This window comes from Oncorhynchus keta, chromosome 7 (genome assembly GCF_023373465.1).
Source record: "Oncorhynchus keta strain PuntledgeMale-10-30-2019 chromosome 7, Oket_V2, whole genome shotgun sequence".
NCBI lineage: Eukaryota > Metazoa > Chordata > Actinopteri > Salmoniformes > Salmonidae > Oncorhynchus > Oncorhynchus keta.
The window spans coordinates 50,197,151-50,218,545 of record NC_068427.1 but is presented as its reverse complement, the minus strand read 5'-3'; the positions used below and the strand labels follow the sequence as shown (position 1 = coordinate 50,218,545).

General features: G+C 45.6%; 1 protein-coding gene across 1 annotated transcript in view; it reads right to left on the bottom strand.

Annotated features, from left to right (window-relative positions):
- LOC118379528 (fibronectin-like) overlaps nt 1-12,528 on the bottom strand; it is a 91,081-nt gene extending 78,553 nt beyond the window's left edge. The window contains exons 1-10 of the mRNA XM_052523146.1: nt 12,150-12,528; nt 11,796-11,921; nt 10,208-10,345; nt 8,462-8,593; nt 8,126-8,263; nt 7,554-7,712; nt 6,830-7,051; nt 5,156-5,338; nt 4,358-4,534; nt 218-373 (exon numbers count right to left, since the gene is read on the bottom strand). Coding sequence (XP_052379106.1) covers nt 218-373; nt 4,358-4,534; nt 5,156-5,338; nt 6,830-7,051; nt 7,554-7,712; nt 8,126-8,263; nt 8,462-8,593; nt 10,208-10,345; nt 11,796-11,921; nt 12,150-12,288 — 1,570 coding nt within the window. The 5' untranslated portion in view covers nt 12,289-12,528. The remainder of the gene's footprint in view (nt 1-217; nt 374-4,357; nt 4,535-5,155; nt 5,339-6,829; nt 7,052-7,553; nt 7,713-8,125; nt 8,264-8,461; nt 8,594-10,207; nt 10,346-11,795; nt 11,922-12,149) is intronic.
- Between the last annotated feature and the right edge of the window lie 8,867 nt (nt 12,529-21,395).

Here is a 21,395-nt window from a genome sequence, read left to right as displayed (position 1 = left end):
TCAAAAACAGCTGCTCCAAATTCTCTCCCTACCGCCCCCATATTGCTTCCACCTTTACAGATCTGAGAACATCAAAGTGTTTAGGGTCAAGGGGAAGGAAGAGAACGAGGCCCGGCTGTACATCACACGTTCTACGTGGTATGTATGACCTCTCACCTACTTTCATGTGTATTAGAAAGGAGCTGTAAAAAAATATATAAAATCATATTTTTATTACCTTTGAGCTGGGAGTAAGCGATACAGCTCCACTCTCCACGACCGTTCCCAACGCAGGTACAGCGCATCATGTGTCCCAGGACGTCGTGGCGTTTATCCCACTGGTCTCCCACACGGTACATCACACCCTCGCTGGTCGTACACACCTCCTCGTGAGCTAAGAGGACAGAGAACTTAGAATTCAGAAGATAGAATGTTTAAAACTTCTAGAATGTTAGATCTCAGAACATATAGAACTCCTGGAGCAGTAGGTCAAATTAAACTTTTAAAAGTTTAACGACAAACAGATGTTCTTAACATAGTAATCCTCTGAAGGGTTATCTACACATAAAAGGTCTCTGTGGGGGCCAGTCTTCCTAATTGAACGAGATAGAGGAGGTCTGTCTGTGTGGAGAGTTGGCGACAGAGAAAGAGGTGCAGTGTAGACTGTGGAGGTGTTGACGAGGCTGACTGCAGCTGGCTGCCCTGGAGACCAGACGGGCAGTGAAGAGAGTCTCTCTCTCTCTGTTGTCTCTTTCAGGAAGAAACACGGTGACCTCTGGCCAGCCTCTGGGCGTCTCTCCTGCTCTCTGTGTCTAGGCTCTGGGAGTCTTTCCTGCTCTCTGTGTCTAGGCTCTGGGCGTCTCTCCTGCTCTCTGTGTCTAGGCTCTGGGAGTCTCTCCCTCTCTCTGGCCTGCCTCTGGGAGTCTTTCCTGCTCTCTGTGTCTAGGCTCTGGGAGTCTCTCCCTCTCTCTGGCCTGCCTCTGGGAGTCTTTCCTGCTCTCTGTGTCTAGGCTCTGGGAGTATCTCGCTCTCTCTGGCCTGCCTCTGGGCTCTGGGAGTCTTTCCTGCTCTCTGTGTCTAGGCTCTGGGAGTCTCTCCCCCTCTCTGGCCCGCCTCTGGGCTCTGGGAGTCTCTCCCTCTCTCTGGCCCGCCTCTGGGCTCTGGGAGTCTCTCCCTCTCTCTGGCCCGCCTCTGGGCTCTGGGAGTCTCTCCTGCTCTCTGTGTCTAGGCTCTGGGAGTCTCTCCCTCTCTCTGGGTCTAGGCTCTGGGAGTCTCTCCCTCTCTCTGGGTCTGGGCTCTGGGAGTCTCTCCTGCTCTCTGGGTCTAGGCTCTGGGAGTCTCTCCCTCTCTCTGGGTCTGGGCTCTGGGAGTCTCTCCTGCTCTCTGGGTCTGGGCTCTGGGAGTCTCTCCTGCTCTCTGGGTCTAGGCTCTGGGAGTCTCTCCCTCTCTCTGGGTCTAGGCTCTGGGTCAGGTTTCATTACTCTGCTTCTGGTGGTCTTTGCTCTAGGCCTGGAATTCTGGCTCTGGCGTGGGAGCCCAGGCTCTGGGTCTCCGCTAGGTCTGCCTGGGCCCCTTTAGCCCAGCTGGGAGGCTAAAAACAGTGATAAGAATCACCATTAACTCTTTACAGGCCAAACAGTACCCTTTCTCATGGTAATTTACCCAGTCGCCTAATGACTGCACTTAAACTCAATAACTGGTCAGTACTTTGAACAGGCGTGTGAATGTACCACTTACCCATTCAGCCAAAGGGAGATCGACTGATTGTGTAAAAAAAAAAATCCCAAAAGAACAAATAGAAGGCAGGGATTGAGGTTAAAGAGGGAGAGCAGAGAAGTAGAGTGTACCTCCCACACGGCTCCAATGGCCTCATTACCATTTTCAAAATGTGTTTGTTTAAAAAGGCACAACCCTTTTGTGTTCTAAGACAACAGACGGCATTTTAAAAAAACACTGATTTGATTTAAAAAAGGCGAGCATCTACTGTAAATTGAAAAAAATATATAAAAACACATGGTTCCCTCCACTCCACCTTAATTGAATCGGCGTGTCTGTTAAGTGCCTTGCTCAAGGGCAAGTCGACAGATTTTTCACCTAGTCGTCTCTGTAGTTTTGAACCAACGACCTTTAGGTTACTGGTCCAATGCTCTTAACCACTAGGCAAAAAACTATTCAATTCGAACTGTATTGGTCACATACACGTGTTTAGCAGATGTTATTGCATAGTGTAGCGAAATGCTTGTGCTTCTAGATCCCGACATTGTAGCAATATCTAACAAGTAATATCTAACAATTTCGCAACAAATACCTAATACACATAAATCTAAGTGAAGGAATTAAGAATATATAAATATATGGACGAGCAATGTCAGAGCGGCATTGACTAAGATACAGTAGATAGAATACAGTAGATACAGTGGAAGTAGGAAGTTAACATACACTTAGGTTGGAGTCATTAAAACTCATTTTTCAACCAATGCACACATTTCTTGTTCACAAACTAGTTTTGGCAAGTCGGTTAGGACATCTACTTTGTGCAGGACACAAGTCATTTTTCCAACACTTGTTTACAGACAGATTATTTAACTTATAATAATTCCCTCGATCACAATTCCAGTGGGTCAGAAGTTTACATACACTAAGTTGACTGTGCCTTTAAACAGATTTGAAAACTCCCGAAAAGTATGTCATAGTTTTGGAAGCTTCTGATAGGCTAATTGACATAATTTGAGTCAATTGGAGGTGTACCTGTGGATGTATTTCAAGGCCTACCTTCAAACTCAGTGCCTCTTTGCTTGACATCATGGGAAAATCTAAAGAAATCAGCCAAGACCTCAGAAAAAAATGGTAGACCTGTCTGGTTCATCCTTGGGAGCAATTTCCAAACGCCTGAAGGTACCACGTTCATCTGTACAAACAATAGTACGCAAGTATAAACACCATGGGACCACACAGCCGTCGTACTGCTCAGGAAGGAGACACGTTCTGTCTCCTAGAGATGAACATACTTTGGTGCGAAAAGTGCAAATCAATCCCAGAACAACAGCAAAGGACCTTGTGAAGATGCTGGAGGAAACAGGTACAAAAGTATCTATATCCACAGTAAAACGAGTCCTGTATCGACATAACCTGAAAGGCTGCTCAGCAAGGAAGAAGCCACTGCTCAAAAAAACGCCATAAAAAAGCCAGACTACGGTTTGCAAATGAACATGGGGACAAAGATTGTACTTTTTGGAGAAATGTCCTCTGGTCTAAGGAAACAAAAATATAACTGTTTGGCCATAATGACCATTGTTATGTTTGGAGGAAAAATGGGGAGGCTTGCAAGCTGAAGAACACCATCCCAACCGTGAAGCACGAGGGTGTCAGCATCATGTTGTGGGGGGCGTTACTGCAGGAGGAACTGGTGCATTTCACAAAATAGATGCCATCATGAGGTAGGAAAATGATGTGGATAGATTGAAGCAACATCTCAAGACATCAGTCAGGAAGTTAAAGGTCTTCCAAATGGACAATGACCCCAACCATACTTCCAAAGTTGTGGCAAAATGCCTTCTGCACAACAAAGTCAAGGTATTGGAGTGGCCATCACAAAGCCCTGACCTCAATCCTATAGAAAATGTGGGCAGAACTGGAAAAGCAGGTGCGAGCAAGGAGGCCTACAAACCTGACTCGGTTTCAACAGCTCTGTCTGGAGGAATGGGCCAAAATTCACCCAACTTATTGTGGGAAGCTTGTGGAATGGTCCTTCTGTAGCACAGTTGGTAGAGCATGGCGCTCGTAACGCCAGGGTAGTGGGTTCGATTCCCAGGACCACCCATACGTAGAATGTATGCACACATGACTGTAAGTCGCTTTGGATAAAAGCGTCTGCTAAATGGCATATATGGAAGGCTTCCCGAAACGTTTGACCCAAGTTAAACAATTTAAAGGCAATGCTACCAAATACTAATTGAGTGTACTTCTGACCCACTGTGAATGTGATGAAAGAAATCAAATCTGAAATAATCCATTCTCTCTACTATTATTCTGACATTTCACATCCTTAAAATAAAAGTGGTGATCCTAACTGACCTAAAACAGGGAATTCTTACTAGGATTAAAATGTCATAAATGGTGAAAAACTGAGTTTAAATGTAATTGGCTACGGTGTATGGAAACATCTGACTTCAGCTGTATATAGGAGATGAGTTGGTGCCACTTTCCACTAACAGCTCAAAATCTGTCCTTGTTAAAGTCTACGGCTACATCTGACTGGATCGTCACACTGCAGGGACTACAGGCGACGGGACGACCACTGGCTGCTTCAATAACGATCGTCGTCGCGCTGTACGTTGTCTCGCAAAAAAGAAGTGAGAAACGAGACCACAGCACTCACCGGCCATGGGGCAGAAGCCAAACCTCTGTTCGCCGTCATAGTTGGTGGTGGTTCCACACCACTTCATGCCGTCCCTGCGCCCGTCCGCGGTACAGTCCGTGTAGTTTCTCCCATTGTAGAGGAAGGGGAACTGACACAGAGCACCGTTAGAGTTTCCTCCTCTGGTTGTCACCATCACTGCAAAACACAACAGACACGATGAGGGCGTGTCCCAGATGACATGTTACCTAGATAGGACCCTGGTCAAAAGTTGTGCACTATGGGTCCATGGTCAAAAGTTGTACACTATGGGACCCTGGTCAAAAGTTGTACACTATGGGACCCTGGTCAAAAGTTGTACACTATGGGTCCATGGTCAAAAGTTGTACACTATGGGACCCTGGTCAAAAGTTGTACACTATGGGACCCTGGTCAAAAGTTGTACACTATGGGTCCATGGTCAAAAGTTGTACACTATAAAGGGAATAAGGTGCCATCGGGGATGCAGGATATGAGTAAGTTAAACTACCCAAAGAAACCTGGATAGTAAAGTCCCATTCTAATAAAAGCCAGATGTTAAATGATGTTGGCTGGCTAGAATTCTAGTGACTCTGCTGGAAAACGCTCAGGGTTGAGATCACCATTCAACATATGTTTGTGTTGAGCTCCCACAGATCATAGGCTTATCAGCTGAAACGCTTGCTCTACTCGTGTTGCCACTCTGTTCACTATTCGTTTTTAGGTTCAGAAAAGAGAGTCTCTCACACACACACACACACATATAAAAAGCTGTAAATCAAATTTTACAGAAAATCTCACCATTCTTCTTGGTACAGAAGGAGAATTTCTGTTCTGTCTCGCAGTCAGAAGAAATACAGCACCACAGCTGCCCGTCGGGGCGTCCCTCTGAGGTACAGGAGTGGTGTGTCTTCCCCATGAAGGTGAAGGGAAACACACAGGGCTGACCATTGGAGTTCCCACCGTACACTGGGGCTGGGCCCTCTGTAAACACAAACACATAGAATCAGAACAGTGTCCCGAAGAGAACCAGAACAGTGTCCCGAAGAGAACCAGAACAGTGTCCCGAAGAGAACCAGAACAGTGTCCCGAAGAGAACCAGAACAGTGTCCCGAAGAGAACCAGAACAGTGTCCCGAAAATAACCAGAACAGTGTCCCGAAAATAACCAGAACAGTGTCCCGAAAATAACCAGAACAGTGTCCCGAAAATAACCAGAACAATGTCCAGAAGAGAACCAGAACAGTGAAAATCCAGAACAATGTCCAGAACCAGAACAAGTGAACCAGAACAATGAAGAGAACCAGAACAATGTGTCCAGAACAAGAGAACCAGAACAATGTCCAGAAGAGAACCAGAACAATGTCCAGAAAATAACCAGAACAATGTCCAGAAGAGAACCAGAACAATGTCCAGAAGAGAACCAGAACAGTGTCCAGAAAGAACCAGAACAGTGTCCAGAAGAGAACCAGAACAGTGTCCAGAAGAGAACCAGAACAGTGTCCAGAAGAGAACCAGAACAATGTCCAGAAGAGAACCAGAACAATGTCCCGAAGAGAACCAGAACAGTGTCCAGAAAATAACCAGAACAGTGTCCAGAAAATAACCAGAACAATGTCCCGAAGAGAACCAGAACAGTAACCAGAACAGTGTCCCGAAGAGAACCAGAACAATGTCCCGAAGAGAACCAGAACAATGTCCCGAAGAGAACCAGAACAATGTCCAGAAAATAACCAGAACAATGTCCAGAAAATAACCAGAACAGTGTCCAGAAAATAACCAGAACAATGTCCAGAAAATAACCAGAACAGTGTCCAGAAAATAACCAGAACAGTGTCCAGAAGAGAACCAGAACAATGTCCAGAAGAGAACCAGAACAATGTCCAGAAGAGAACCAGAACAATGTCCAGAAAAGAACCAGAACAATGTCCAGAAAATAACCAGAACAGTGTCCAGAAAATAACCAGAACAGTGTCCAGAAAATAACCAGAACAGTGTCCAGAAAATAACCAGAACAGTGTCCAGAAAATAACCAGAACAGTGTCCCGAAAATAACCAGAACAGTGTCCAGAAAATAACCAGAACAGTGTCCCGAAAATAACCAGAACAGTGTCTGAAAGATTGCTTCCTGCTTTTATTGTTAGAGCTTTGATCAGTAATATTTCCAATGTATTCATTGTTTCAAATCAACTTGAACCAACAAAATATATATACACACACATGTATTTAGTACCTCAGAGACATTGACAGTTTCAAGATCAACTTTCTAATTTATTTACCATGTGAATAAAAAATACAAATGTTTTAATGGAAATCTTACTCAGTAGCTTTAAAAATAATAATAATAATAATGGCCTGAATAATTCCCCTTCTTTCTTTTATTAAAAATCACTGTTCAGAACTTGTGCTGCATGGACCAAAATTAAACCATTAGATGCAGGCATGAATTCACATGAATAAGACTAGGAACACGTACCCCACTCCTCACAGCTGACCCCGTTGCCCAGGCAGGTACACAGCATCTGTTTGCTTCCCTGGGTCTTGATCCATCTCATCCCCAGGGCGTAGCCCACCCCCGCGTCCATCTGGCAGGCCCCTTCCTGGGCTAGACCGGGGTGAGGCTCCAGGCCGGGCTGGGGAAGGGGCTGGGGCTGATACACAGCCGGCTGGATGTTAGTGATCACACGGGACCCCGTGCCTGGAAATGGATGGGGAAAGGGGGGGGTGGAACGCTTTCAGTCAGTGACATTGTTTGTAAAAATGTATAGCACTAGATTTGGGTTGACTCATTTGTAAGTGCACACTACGACAGTAAAAAAAGAGATCCTGCTAAAGAGAATGGGGGAACATTAAAACAGCACACAGGAACCATGTTTCCAGTCAACAGAAAAGTTTAAATACAGTGTAGATTAACTCATTTGCTTTGACTAGTTTACGGGACAGTTTACCCAGAAACCGATTAAGCACCACCCTATAATGTTCAATTGATATCCTGTGTCTGGAAAAATCCCCCGGAAAAATCCCAAAAGAGAATCTGTCGCTTTTAAAATGTTGGTAGAGGCTTGTAATTACAATGCAGTTCAACCACAAGCTATCTGGGGAAAGATGGGGAATAACAGCCATCTGTCTCTCACACATTATATATTGAACACTTCCACACACACACACACACACACACACACACACACTACAAGTCTCACCCAATCCGGTAGTGTGGAGGGAGGCGTGTCTCTCACACTTCCATTCACCGCGCCCGTTCCCCGTACACAGACACTGCAGCATGTGACCTCTGGCGTCCGTCTTGCTCCAGGTGTCTCCAATACGATAGGACGTCAGTGTGTCCTGGTCGTTACACCGATCTGAGTGAAGGGGGAAAAGGAGAACAGGGTAGTGACTGCCTGGAATTGTCCAATAAGATGGTGATTTTTTTTTTGTTCTGTTGCAAATTATTTTGCTACATTTTGACCTTATGAATACAGCCCAGTTTAGCGCCACTAACAGGATAATGGGCAGTGGTATATTATGTACCACGTTTCATAATGTTATAGAATTGCATTGGGTTTTAATTAAGGATATGTAAAAACAACATTTTTTTTTTAAAATCACCACAGATCATTTACATTCTTCTTCACCAAGTTAAGCTGAACTTTTCCCTTCATTAAGGCACACACACGCACACACACGCCAATGAAAATGGGATCCAGCTGGTGTGTATATATGCCTGAGGGCATATGTGTGTGTGGGTGTGCGTGTGTGTGTGTGAGTCTCTTACTTCTAGAGGTACATGTGATCCTGCCACTCCCCTCTCCTAGACAGGTGCAGTCTACGATCATCCAGCCCTGGTACGGTTTCTCCCAGGTTTCACCCACCACGTAGGATGTCCCCGCCGCGTTGTCATAGCAACGCTCCGCTGTCGGACAGGACGAGAGAGAGAGACAGAGAGATGCCGTGTTTGTTTTGACGGCCATCACTCCAGTTGCAGGTTGGCAGGTACCATCTATACTTATCCAATAAACGTTTGCTTCTATTTAAAACGTTGCACTAAGTTTTGCTACAGTGTGCTTTAATAAATACAACCCCAGGTGAAAAGTGCTTTCCCAATGCTCACCAACAGGTTTACAGGTCCACTCTCCCTTGCCGTTGCCCAGACAGACACACTCCAGCATATAGCTCTCAGTGTCATGAGGTCTCTTCCACGTGTCCCCAATCTTATAGGACTCACCCCCCTCATGACAACGGTCTGGGAGATAGAGCACAGTGAGACATTTTAACACAGACAGACACAGTCAGGCAGAGTCAGACAGACAGACGCAGTCAGGCAGAGTCAGACAGACACAGTCAGGCAGAGTCAGACAGACAGACACAGTCAGGCAGAGTCAGACAGACAGACACAGTCAGGCAGAGTCAGACAGACAGACACAGTCAGGCAGAGTCAGACAGACAGACACAGTCAGGCAGAGTCAGACAGACAGACACAGTCAGGCAGAGTCAGACAGACAGACAGACAGACAGACACAGTCAGGCAGAGTCGGACATACAGACACAGTCAGGCAGAGTCAGACATACAGACACAGTCAGGCAGACACAGACAGACAGACACAGACAGGCAGACAGTCAGGCAGACACAGTCAGGCAGAGTCGGCAGACACAGTCAGGCAGACACAGTCAGACAGACACAGTCAGGCAGACACAGACAGACAGACACAGTCAGGCAGACACAGACATACAGTCACAGTCGGGCAGACACACACAGTCGGGCAGACACACACAGTCGGGCAGACACACACAGTCGGGCAGACACACACAGTCGGGCAGACACACACAGTCGGGCAGACACAGGCAGACAGACACAGACAGACAGACAGACAGACAGACACAGTCAGTCAGGCAGACACAGTCAGTCAGGCAGACACAGTCAGTCAGGCAGACACAGTCAGTCAGGCAGACACAGTCGGGCAGGCAGGCAGTCACAGTCGGGCAGGCAGACAGACACAGTCGGGCAGGCAGACAGACACAGTCGGGCAGGCAGACAGACACAGTCGGGCAGGCAGACAGACACAGTCAGTCAGGCAGGCAGACACAGTCAGTCAGGCAGGCAGACACAGTCAGTCAGGCAGGCAGACACAGTCGGGCAGGCAGACACAGTCGGGCAGACACAGTCGGGCAGACACAGTCGGGCAGACAGACACAGTCGGGCAGACAGACACAGTCAGTCAGACAGACACAGTCAGTCAGGCAGACAGACACAGTCAGTCAGGCAGACAGACACAGTCAGTCAGGCAGACAGACACAGGCAGGCAGACAGACACAGGCAGGCAGACAGACACAGTCGGGCAGGCAGACAGACACAGTCGGGCAGACAGACACAGTCGGGCAGGCAGACACAGGCGGGCAGGCAGACACAGGCGGGCAGGCAGACAGACAGGCGGGCAGGCAGACAGACAGGCAGACAGACACAGACAGTCAGGCAGACAGTCAGTCAGTCAGGCAGACACAGTCAGTCAGGCAGACAGACACAGTCAGTCAGGCAGACAGACACAGACAGTCAGTCAGGCAGACACAGACAGTCAGACAGACACAGTCAGTCAGACACAGACAGTCAGACAGACAGACAGACAGTCAGACAGACAGACACAGACAGACAGACAGACAGACAGACAGAGACAAACAGTCAGGCAGATAGAGAGTCAGACAATATCAGACAGACAGACACCCATCCAGCTGCAGAGACTACATCACATACTGTGAGGTCTCGATGTGTTATGGAGATTTAACGAGATTAACTAGCCCACTCACTGGTACAAAGACACACACACACGCACACGCACACGCGCACGCACACGAGCCCACTCACTGGCAATGGTGCAGCTGATTTTCCCCCGGCCAGAGCCAATGCATGTACAATCCCAGATCATGCCCTCTTTGGGTCTCTCATAGGTCTCACCAACCAGGTAAGACCTGGCGTTGATCTTATCATAGCAGGTCTCCTCAGCTGTGAAACATATTTGGGGTATGTCATGGGTTTTGTTAGTCACTGGGTGTGCACACAGAAACACAGACAAGATGCAGATGAACACACATAAAGATGATATATTTATCCTAGGAGAACTCGAAGCAGAGGACACAATAGCATCAAGAGCAGTTACACTCCCTCTACCGATGAGGCAATAGCATCAAGAGCAGTTACACTCCCTCTACCAATGAGGCAATAGCATCAAGAGCAGTTACACTCCCTCTACCAATGAGGCAATAGCACCAAGAGCAGTTACACTCCCTCTACCAATGAGGCAATAGCACCAAGAGCAGTTACACTCCCTCTACCAATGAGGCAATAGCATCAAGAGCAGTTACACTCCCTCTACCAATGAGGCAATAGCACCAAGAGCAGTTACACTCCCTCTACCAATGAGGCAATAGCATCAAGAGCAGTTACACTCCCTCTACCAATGAGGCAATAGCACCAAGAGCAGTTACACTCTCTCTACCAATGAGGCAATAGCACCAAGAGCAGTTACACTCCCTCTACCAATGAGGCAATAGCACCAAGAGCAGTTACATCAAGAGCAGCAATAGCAATAGCATCAAGAGCAGTTACACTCTCTCTACCAATGAGGCAATAGCACCAAGAGCAGTTACACTCCCTCTACCAATGAGGCAATAGCATCAAGAGCAGTTACACTCTCTCTCTACCAATGAGGCAATAGCACCAAGAGCAGTTACACTCCCTCTACCAATGAGGCAAGATGACCCAATAGCATCAAGAGCAGTTACACTCTCTACCAATGAGGCAATAGCACCAAGAGCAGTTACACTCCCTCTACCAATGAGGCAATACAGATGCATCAAGAGCAGTTACTCTCTCAGATCTCTACCAATGAGGCAATAGCATCAAGAGCAGTTACACTCTCTCTACCAATGAGGCAATAGCGCCAAGAGCAGTTACACTCTCTCTACCAATGAGGCAATAGCATCAAGAGCAGTTACACGCTCTCTACAGATGACCCAATAGCAGTTACACTCTCTACAGATGACCCAATAGCGTCAAGAGCAGTTACACTCTCTCTACAGATGACCCAATAGCAGTTACACTCTCTCTACAGATGACCCAATAGCATCAAGAGCAGTTACACTCTCTCTACAGATGACCCAATAGCATCAAGAGCAGTTACACTCTCTCTACAGATGACCCAATAGCATCAAGAGCAGTTACACTCTCTCTACAGATGACCCAATAGCATCAAGAGCAGTCACACTCTCTCTACAGATGACACAGAGCCTATACGTGGAGTTAGTGACAAAGGTACCATGAGAGAGCATATTTAAACTTCGATCATTGCAATAATTATTTTACATAAGTTAACTGACATTTACAAAATGGTGAGAGACAAAGGACTTGCATTGACCATATATATATATATAAGGAAGTAGCAATGCACGTTCACCTTCGGGTTTTGTTTTACACTTAATTCCCGCAACTCCGTGACAAGTGCAGACCAACATCGTGCCCAGATAGGAACGCTCCCATTGGTCGTTAATGTTATACATCTGTCCATTATCAATGCAGCCGTCTAGGGAAGGAACGTCAACTTGTTACACTTCCAAGTAGATTGGCACAATCAATGTTTACAATGATAATAATAATAATAAATAATAAGACGAAATGTCAAAAATAGAACTTAAAGAATAAAACTTTTAAGATACTGTTCTATAATAGACAACCAAAACGTTTTACAAATAATAAAGTTTTACAAACAAAATGTAGCCCCCCCCCTCCAAAAAAAGTATGTAAACCTCACCTTGAGAGACGGATGATACAGAAGGAATTCTGGTTTCTCCCTGATGAGCCTGCCGCCTGCTTTTCCTGTTCGGCATACAGTTCACAGCGGTCCCGATGCAAAGCACCACCAGAACCCTGATAATAGGGCTACTGGACATATTGATTACGGGACAGGGAAATCTGTGGGAAATGTGTAATCTTAGCGGTAGTTTGATGTAGCTCTTCTAAAAAAACAAAACCCATGAAAGATCCACGGTGAATTCGGAGGCTAGTTCGGTTGTACTGTTCGTGAAACCAAATGTTTCTTTTCTCCCCTTTTTTTTTTGCACACAGCCTCCTCGGATAGTATCCTGCCCCGCCAGTCTCTCAGCCGTACCGCTCCTAATAGGCTCCCAAACTAGTGAGCGCTTTTATTTGGGCATCACTTTCTACTGGGGATGGAGGAGGGTCCAACAACACCAACGATAAACACACGTCAAATACACTGGTTACGAATCATCCCCCTATTTTTTTTTTTTCAAAATTACGGTAAATTTATCCAGAATCGAAAATAGGAATACATGAGTATCTTCAAATAGAAGCTATGACTAGACAGTTAGGCTACTTTTAATTTACAATGTTAGAAATCTAATTTAGAAGTGGGGAAAAGACCGGTACGGGGTATTTTGGATAAATTACTAAACTCCTCCTACTTATAGAATACTTCCAAGGAGAGAAAATATATACAACGCATATTTATATTTATTTTCCCTTTTGTACTTTAACTATTTGCACATCCTTACAACACTGTATATAGACATAATATGACATTTTAAACGTATCCATTATTTTGGGACTTTTGTGTGTGTTAATGTTTTCTGTCACATTTGTTTATTTCTCCGTCACTTGCTTTGGCAATGTTAACACGTGTTTCCCATGCCAATAAATCCCTTTAAATGTAATGGAAAGGAGAAAGACGATGGCGGGAGGTAAGTTTGAGGAGATGGGATACTCCATTAGACCGTCCTGCTCTAACGCCCACTGTGTCCGCAGCCCGTACACCGTCAGTGTGCCACGCGGTGCTTTCTGGGTACACTCAGACAAGGAAATGATTCAGACCCCTTGACCTTTTTCACGTTTTATCACGTTTAAAGCCATATTCTAAAATGAATTAAATATATATGTTTCCTCATAAATCTACACACAATACCTCATAATGACAATGCAAAAACTATTTTATTTTATTTGTGCAAATTTATCACAAATCCCCCCTGAAATATCACAGTTACATAAGTATTCAGACCCTTTACTCAGTACTTTGTTGAAGCACCTTTGGCAGTGATTACAGCCTCGTGTCTTCTTGGGTATGACGCTACAAGCTTGGCACAGCTGTATTTGGGGAGTTTCTCCCATTATGGTCTGCAGATCCTCTCAAACTCTGTCAGGTTGGATGGGGAGCGTCGCTGCACAGCTATTTTCAGGTCTCTCCAGAGATGTTAGATTGGGTTCAAGTCCAGGCTCTGACTGGGCCAATCAAGGACATTCAGAGACTCGTCCCGAAGCCACTCCTGCGTTGTCTTGGCTGTGTGCTTAGGGTTGTTGTCCTGTTGGCAGGTGAACCTTCACCCCAGTCTGAGGTCCTAAGCGTTCTGGAGCAGGTTTTCATCAAGGATCTCTCTGTACTTTGCTCCATTCATCTTTCCCTCGATCCTGACTAGTCTCCCAGTCCCTGCCGCTGAAAAACATCCCACACTATGATGCTGCCACCACCATGCTTCACCGTAGGGATGGTGCCAGGTTTCCTCCAGAAGTGACACTTGGCATTCAGGCCAAAGAGTTCAATCTTGGTTTCATCTGACCAGAGAATTTTGTTTCTCACGGTCTGAGAGTCCTTTAGGCACCTTTTGGCAAACTCCAAGCAGGCCATCATGTGCCTTTTACTGAGGAGTGGCTTCTGTCTGGCCACTCTACCATAAAGGCCTGATTGGTGGAGTGCGACAGAAATTATTGTCCTTCTGGAAGGTTCTCCCATCTCCACAGAGAAACTCTAGAGCTCTGTCAGAGTGATCATGGGGTTCTTGTTCACCTCCCTGACCAAGGCCCTTCTTTCCCAATTGCTCAGTTTGGCCGGGAGGCCAGCTCTAGGAAGAGTCTTGGTGGTTCCAAACTTCTTCCATTTAAGAATGATGGAGGCCACTGTGTTCTTAGGGACCTTCAATGCTGCATAAATGTTTTGATATCCTTCCCCAGATCTGTGCCTCGACACAATCCTGTCTCTGAGGTATACAGAAATGTCCTTTGACCTCATGGCTTGGTTTTTGCTTTGACATGCACAGTCAACTGTGGAATCTTTATATAGACAGGTGTGTGCCATTTCAAATCATGTCCAATCAATTGAATTTACCACAGGTGGACTCCAATCAAGTTGTAGAAACATCTCAAGGATGATCAATGGAAACAGGATGCACCTGAGCTCAATTTCCAGTCTCATAGGAAAGGGTCTGAATACTTATGTAAATAAATAATACTTTATTTTTTTTCTTTGTAAATAAGGCATTTCTGTTGTTTTGTCATTATTTAGTATGGTCAGGGCGTGAGTTGGGGTGGGCAGTCTATGTTTGTTTTTCTATGATTTTGGGGATTTCTATGTTTCGGCCTAGTATGGTTCTCAATCAGAGGCAGGTGTCATTAGTTGTCTCTGATTGAGAATCATACTTAGGTAGCCTGGTTGTCTCTGATTGAGAATCATACTTAGGTAGCCTGGTTGTCTCTGATTGAGAATCATACTTAGGTAGCCTGGTTGTCCCTGATTGAGAATCATACTTAGGTAGCCTGGTTGTCCCTGATTGAGAATCATACTTAGGTAGCCTGGTTGTCTCTGATTGAGAATCATACTTAGGTAGCCTGGTTGTCTCTGATTGAGAATCATACTTAGGTAGCCTGGTTGTCTCTGATTGAGAATCATACTTAGGTAGCCTAGTTGTCTCTGATTGAGAATCATACTTAGGTAGCCCGGTTGTCCCTGATTGAGAATCATACTTAGGTAGCCTGGTTGTCTCTGATTGAGAATCATACTTAGGTAGCCTGGTTGTCTCTGATTGAGAATCATACTTAGGTAGCCTGGGTGTCTCTGATTGAGAATCATACTTAGGTAGCCTGGGTGTCTCTGATTGAGAATCATACTTAGGTAGCCTGGTTGTCCCTGATTGAGAATCATACTTAGGTAGCCTGGTTGTCTCTGATTGAGAATCATACTTAGGTAGCCTGGTTGTCCCTGATTGAGAATCATACTTAGGTAGCCTGGTTGTCTCTGATTGAGAATCATACTTAGGTAGCCTGGTTGTCTCTGATTGAGAATCATACTTAGGTAGCCTGGTTGTCTCTGATTGAGAATCATACTTAGGTAGCCTGGTTGTCTCTGATTGAGAATCATACTTAGGTAGCCTGGTTGTCTCTGATTGAGAATCATACTTAGGTAGCCTGGTTGTCTCTGATTGAGAATCATACTTAGGTAGCCTGGTTGTCTCTGATTGAGAATCATACTTAGGTAGCCTGGGTGTCCCTGATTGAGAATCATACTTAGGTAGCCTGGTTGTCTCTGATTGAGAATCATACTTAGGTAGCCTGGTTGTCTCTGATTGAGAATCATACTTAGGTAGCCTGGTTGTCTCTGATTGAGAATCATACTTAGGTAGCCTGGGTGTACCTGATTGAGAATCATACTTAGGTAGCCTGGGTTTCACTGCGTGTTTGTGGGTGTTTGTTTCCATGTCTGTGTTCTGCACCAGATATTGTTTTTGGTTTCAGTTGTTCATGTTGAGTATTTCTTATTAAAAGAACCATGGACACTTACCATGCCGCATATTGGTCCTCCGATCCTTCTCGCCTCTCCTCTTCAGAGGAAGAGGAGGAAAACCTTTACAATCATATTTACAATGTACAGGGATACTGGATCGCTAGAGATAGATACACTATATATACAAAAGTATGTGGACACCCTTTCAAATGAGTGGATTCGGCTATTTCAGCCATACCCGTAGCTGACGGTGTATTAAATCGAGCACACAGCCATGCAATCTCCATAGACAAACACTGGCAGTAGAATGTCCTTACTGAAGAGCTCAGTGACTTTCACCGTTGCAGGATGCCATGTTTCCCACAAGTCGTTGGAGCAGAGAAAACGCATTCTCTGGAGTGATGAATCACGCTTCACTGTCAGCACGACGGATGACTTTGGGTTTGGCAGATGACAATAAAATGCTACCTGCCCCAAATGCATAGTGCCAACTGTAAAGTTTGGTGGAGGAGGAATAATGGTCTGGGGCTGTGTTTGATGGTTCGGACCCCTTTAGTTCCAGTGATGGGAAATCTTAACGCTACAGCATACAATGACATTCTTGATGATTCTGTGCTTTCAACTTTGTGGCAACAATTTAGGGAAGGGTCTTTCCCGATTCAGCATGACAATGCTGACAATGCCCCTGTGCACAAAGCGAGGCTGAATGGAAGCAAGTCCCCGCAGCAATGTTCCAACATCTAGTGGAAAGCCTTCCCAGCAGAGTGGGGGCTGTTATAGCAGCAATGTTCCAACATCTAGTGGAAAGCCTTCCCAGAAGAGTGGAGGCTGTTATAGCAGCAATATTCCAACATCTAGTGGAAAGCCTTCCCAGAAGAGTGGAGGCTGTTATAGCCGCAATGTTACAACATCTAGTGGAAAGCCTTCCCAGTAGAGTGGAGGCTGTTATAGCAGCAATGTTCCAACATCTAGTGGAAAGCCTTCCCAGAAGAGTGGAGGCTGTTATAGCAGCAATGTTCCAACATCTAGTGGAAAGCCTTCCCAGCAGAGTGGAGGCTGTTATAGCAGCAATGTTCCAACATCTAGTGTATATTTCCAATAGAGATGCTGTGCTCCGTATGTTTCCAATAGAGATGCTGTGCTCCGTATGTTTCCGATAGAGATGCTGTGCTCCGTATGTTTCCGATAGAGATGCTGTGCTCCGTATGTTTCCAATAGAGATGCTGTGCTCCGTATGTTTCCAATAGAGATGCTGTGCTCCGTATGTTTCCGATAGAGATGCTGTGCTCCGTATGTTTCCAATAGAGATGCTGTGCTCCGTATGTTTCCGATAGAGATGCTGTGCTCCGTATGTTTCCGATAGAGATGCTGTGCTCCGTATGTTTCCAATAGAGATGCTGTGCTCCGTATGTTTCCGATAGAGATGCTGTGCTCCGTATGTTTCCGATAGAGATGCTGTGCTCCGTATGTTTCCGATAGAGATGCTGTGCTCCGTATGTTTCCGATAGAGATGCTGTGCTCCGTATGTTTCCGATAGAGATGCTGTGCTCCGTATGTTTCCAATAGAGATGCTGTGCTCCGTATGTTTCCAATAGAGATGCTGTGCTCCGTATGTTTCGATAGAGATGCAATAGATAGATGCTGTGCTCCGTATGTTTCCAATAGAGATGCTGTGCTCCGTATGTTTCCGATAGAGATGCTGTGCTCCGTATGTTTCCGATAGAGATGCTGTGCTCCGTATGTTTCCAATAGAGATGCTGTGCTCCGTATGTTTCCAATAGAGATGCTGTGCTCCGTATGTTTCCAATAGAGATGCTGTGCTCCGTATGTTTCCGATAGAGATGCTGTGCTCCGTATGTTTCCGATAGAGATGCTGTGCTCCGTATGTTTCCGATAGAGATGCTGTGCTCTGTATGTTTCCGATAGAGATGCTGTGCTCCGTATGTTTCCGATAGAGATGCTGTGCTCCGTATGTTTCCGATAGAGATGCTGTGCTCCGTATGTTTCCGATAGAGATGCTGTGCTCCGTATGTTTCCGATAGAGATTCTGTGCTCCGTATGTATGTTTCCAATAGAGATTTCCGATAGAGATGCTGTGCTCCGTATGTTTCCGATAGAGATTCTGTGCTCCGTATGTTTCCGATAGAGATGCTGTGCTCTGTATGTTTCCGATAGAGATGCTGTGCACCGTATGTTTCCGATAGAGATGCTGTGCTCCTTATGTTTCCAATAGAGATGCTGTGCTCCGTATGTTTCCGATAGAGATGCTGTGCTCCGTATGTTTCCGATAGAGATGCTGTGCTCCGTATGTTTCCGATAGAGATGCTGTGCTCCTGTATGTATGTTTCCGTATGTTTCCGATAGAGATGCTGCTGTGCTCCGTATGTTTCCGATAGAGATGCGCTCCGTATGCTGTGCTGTGCCGTATTTATCCAATAGAGATGCTGTGCTCCCGATAGAGATTTATCCAATAGAGATGCTGTGCGTATGTTTCCAATAGAGATGCTTTATGTTTCCAATAGAGATGCTGTGCTCCGTATGTTTCCGATAGAGATGCTGCGCTCCGTATGTTTCCGATAGCGATGCTGTGCTCCGTATTTATCCAATAGAGATGCTGTGCTCCGTATTTATCCAATAGAGATGCTGTGCTCCGTATTTATCCAATAGAGATGCTGTGCTCCGTGGCCGTCTGGGTGCGTTCCGTCTTCTTTGAAACAATCCACCCTCTTCAAAAAAACGGTCCAAATCGTCAATGAAAGCCACTTTCACTGTGGAACTGTGGAACTCTGTCTGCTGGAGGTTAGACCCACGGCCTATTGAGGGTAGTAGAACATGCCTGCGACCTGCATACTTCAATTAGGACTATTAAGTCTTGCTTCATCTGGACATTGATAGGCTAAAAAAATGCATCTTTATTTACACTGACAGCGCAAGATAAACAATCGTGCCTGGAGCTAGGCCATGACTACTACGAGGAATGCTTTATCTTATTTACGATGGTCACTAGCTCTCTCAAACTCTAGACAGCATCCTGACTTCTCCCTAGAGTTCTCAGTCATTCTGCCTTCTCCCTGCAGATCTCATACATTAGCTTCTCCCTACAGTTCTCAGACATTAGCTTCTCCCTGCAGTTCTCATACATTAGCTTCTCCCTGCAGTTCTCAGACATTAGCTTCTCCCTGCAGTTATCATACATTAGCTTCTCCCTGCAGTTCTCAGACATTAGCTTCTCCCTGCAGTTCTCAGACGTTAGCTTCTCCCTGCAGTTCTCATACATTAGCTTCTCCCTACAGTTCTCATACATTAGCTTCTCCCTGCAGTTCTCATACATTAGCTTCTCCCTGCAGTTCTCAGACATTAGCTTCTCCCTGCAGTTCTCATACATTAGCTTCTCCCTACAGTTCTCATACATTAGCTTCTCCCTGCAGTTCTCATACATTAGCTTCTCCCTGCAGTTCTCATACATTAGCTTCTCCCTGCAGTTCTCATACATTAGCTTCTCCCTGCAGTTCTCAGACATTAGCTTCTCCTGGCAGTTCTCAGACATTAGCTTCTCCCTGCAGTTCTCAGACATTAGCTTCTCCCTGCAGTTCTCAGACATTAGCTTCTCCCTGCAGTTCTCAGACATTAGCTTCTCCCTACAGTTCTCAGACATTAGCTTCTCCCTGCAGTTCTCAGACATTAGCTTCTCCCTGCAGTTCTCATACATTAGCTTCTCCCTGCAGTTCTCAGACATTAGCTTCTCCCTGCAGTTCTCAGACATTAGCTTCTCCCTGCAGTTCTCAGACATTAGCTTCTCCCTACAGTTCTCAGACATTAGCTTCTCCCTACAGTTCTCAGACATTAGCTTCTCCCTGCAGTTCTCAGACATTAGCTTCTCCCTACAGTTCTCAGACATTAGCTTCTCCCTGCAGTTCTCAGACATTAGCTTCTCCCTGCAGTTCTCAGACATTAGCTTCTCCCTGCAGTTCTCAGACATTAGCTTCTCCCTACAGTTCTCATACATTAGCTTCTCCCTACAGTTCTCAGACATTAGCTTCTCCCTACAGTTCTCATACATTAGCTTCTCCCTAAAGTTCTCAGACATTAGCTTCTCCCTGCAGATCTCATACATTAGCTTCTCCCTGCAGATCTCATACATTAGCTTCTCCCTAAAGTTCTCAGACATTAGCTTCTCCCTGCAGTTCTCAGACATTAGCTTCTCCCTGCAGATCTCATACATTAGCTTCTCCCTAAAGTTCTCAGACATTAGCTTCTCCCTGCAGTTCTCAGACATTAGCTTCTCCCTGCAGTTCTCAGACATTAGCTTCTCCCTGCAGTTCTCAGACATTAGCTTCTCCCTGCAGTTCTCAGACATTAGCTTCTCCCTACAGTTCTCAGACATTAGCTTCTCCCTGCAGTTCTCAGACATTAGCTTCTCCCTACAGTTCTCAGACATTAGCTTCTCCCTACAGTTCTCAGACATTAGCTTCTCCCTGCAGTTCTCAGACATTAGCTTCTCCCTGCAGTTCTCATACATTAGCTTCTCCCTGCAGTTCTCAGACATTAGCTTCTCCCTGCAGTTCTCAGACATTAGCTTCTCCCTGCAGTTCTCAGACATTAGCTTCTCCCTACAGTTCTCAGACATTAGCTTCTCCCTACAGTTCTCAGACATTAGCTTCTCCCTGCAGTTCTCAGACATTAGCTTCTCCCTACAGTTCTCAGACATTAGCTTCTCCCTGCAGTTCTCAGACATTAGCTTCTCCCTGCAGTTCTCAGACATTAGCTTCTCCCTGCAGTTCTCAGACATTAGCTTCTCCCTACAGTTCTCATACATTAGCTTCTCCCTACAGTTCTCAGACATTAGCTTCTCCCTACAGTTCTCATACATTAGCTTCTCCCTAAAGTTCTCAGACATTAGCTTCTCCCTGCAGATCTCATACATTAGCTTCTCCCTGCAGATCTCATACATTAGCTTCTCCCTAAAGTTCTCAGACATTAGCTTCTCCCTGCAGTTCTCAGACATTAGCTTCTCCCTGCAGATCTCATACATTAGCTTCTCCCTACAGTTCTCAGACATTAGCTTCTCCCTACAGTTCTCAGACATTAGCTTCTCCCTGCAGTTCTCATACATTAGCTTCTCCCTGCAGTTCTCAGACATTAGCTTCTCCCTACAGTTCTCAGACATTAGCTTCTCCCTGCAGTTCTCAGACATTAGCTTCTCCCTGCAGTTCTCAGACATTAGCTTCTCCCTACAGTTCTCAGACATTAGCTTCTCCCTGCAGTTCTCAGACATTAGCTTCTCCCTACAGTTCTCAGACATTAGCTTCTCCCTACAGTTCTCATACATTAGCTTCTCCCTGCAGTTCTCAGACATTAGCTTCTCCCTGCAGTTCTCAGACATTAGCTTCTTTTCTTTTTTGAAAAGTATTTCCCGCTGATATATTAAAGATAAAGTCCTTATGCTTCCAAAACCCCTCCCGCCATGCATTTTAATGTTCAGACAGAACA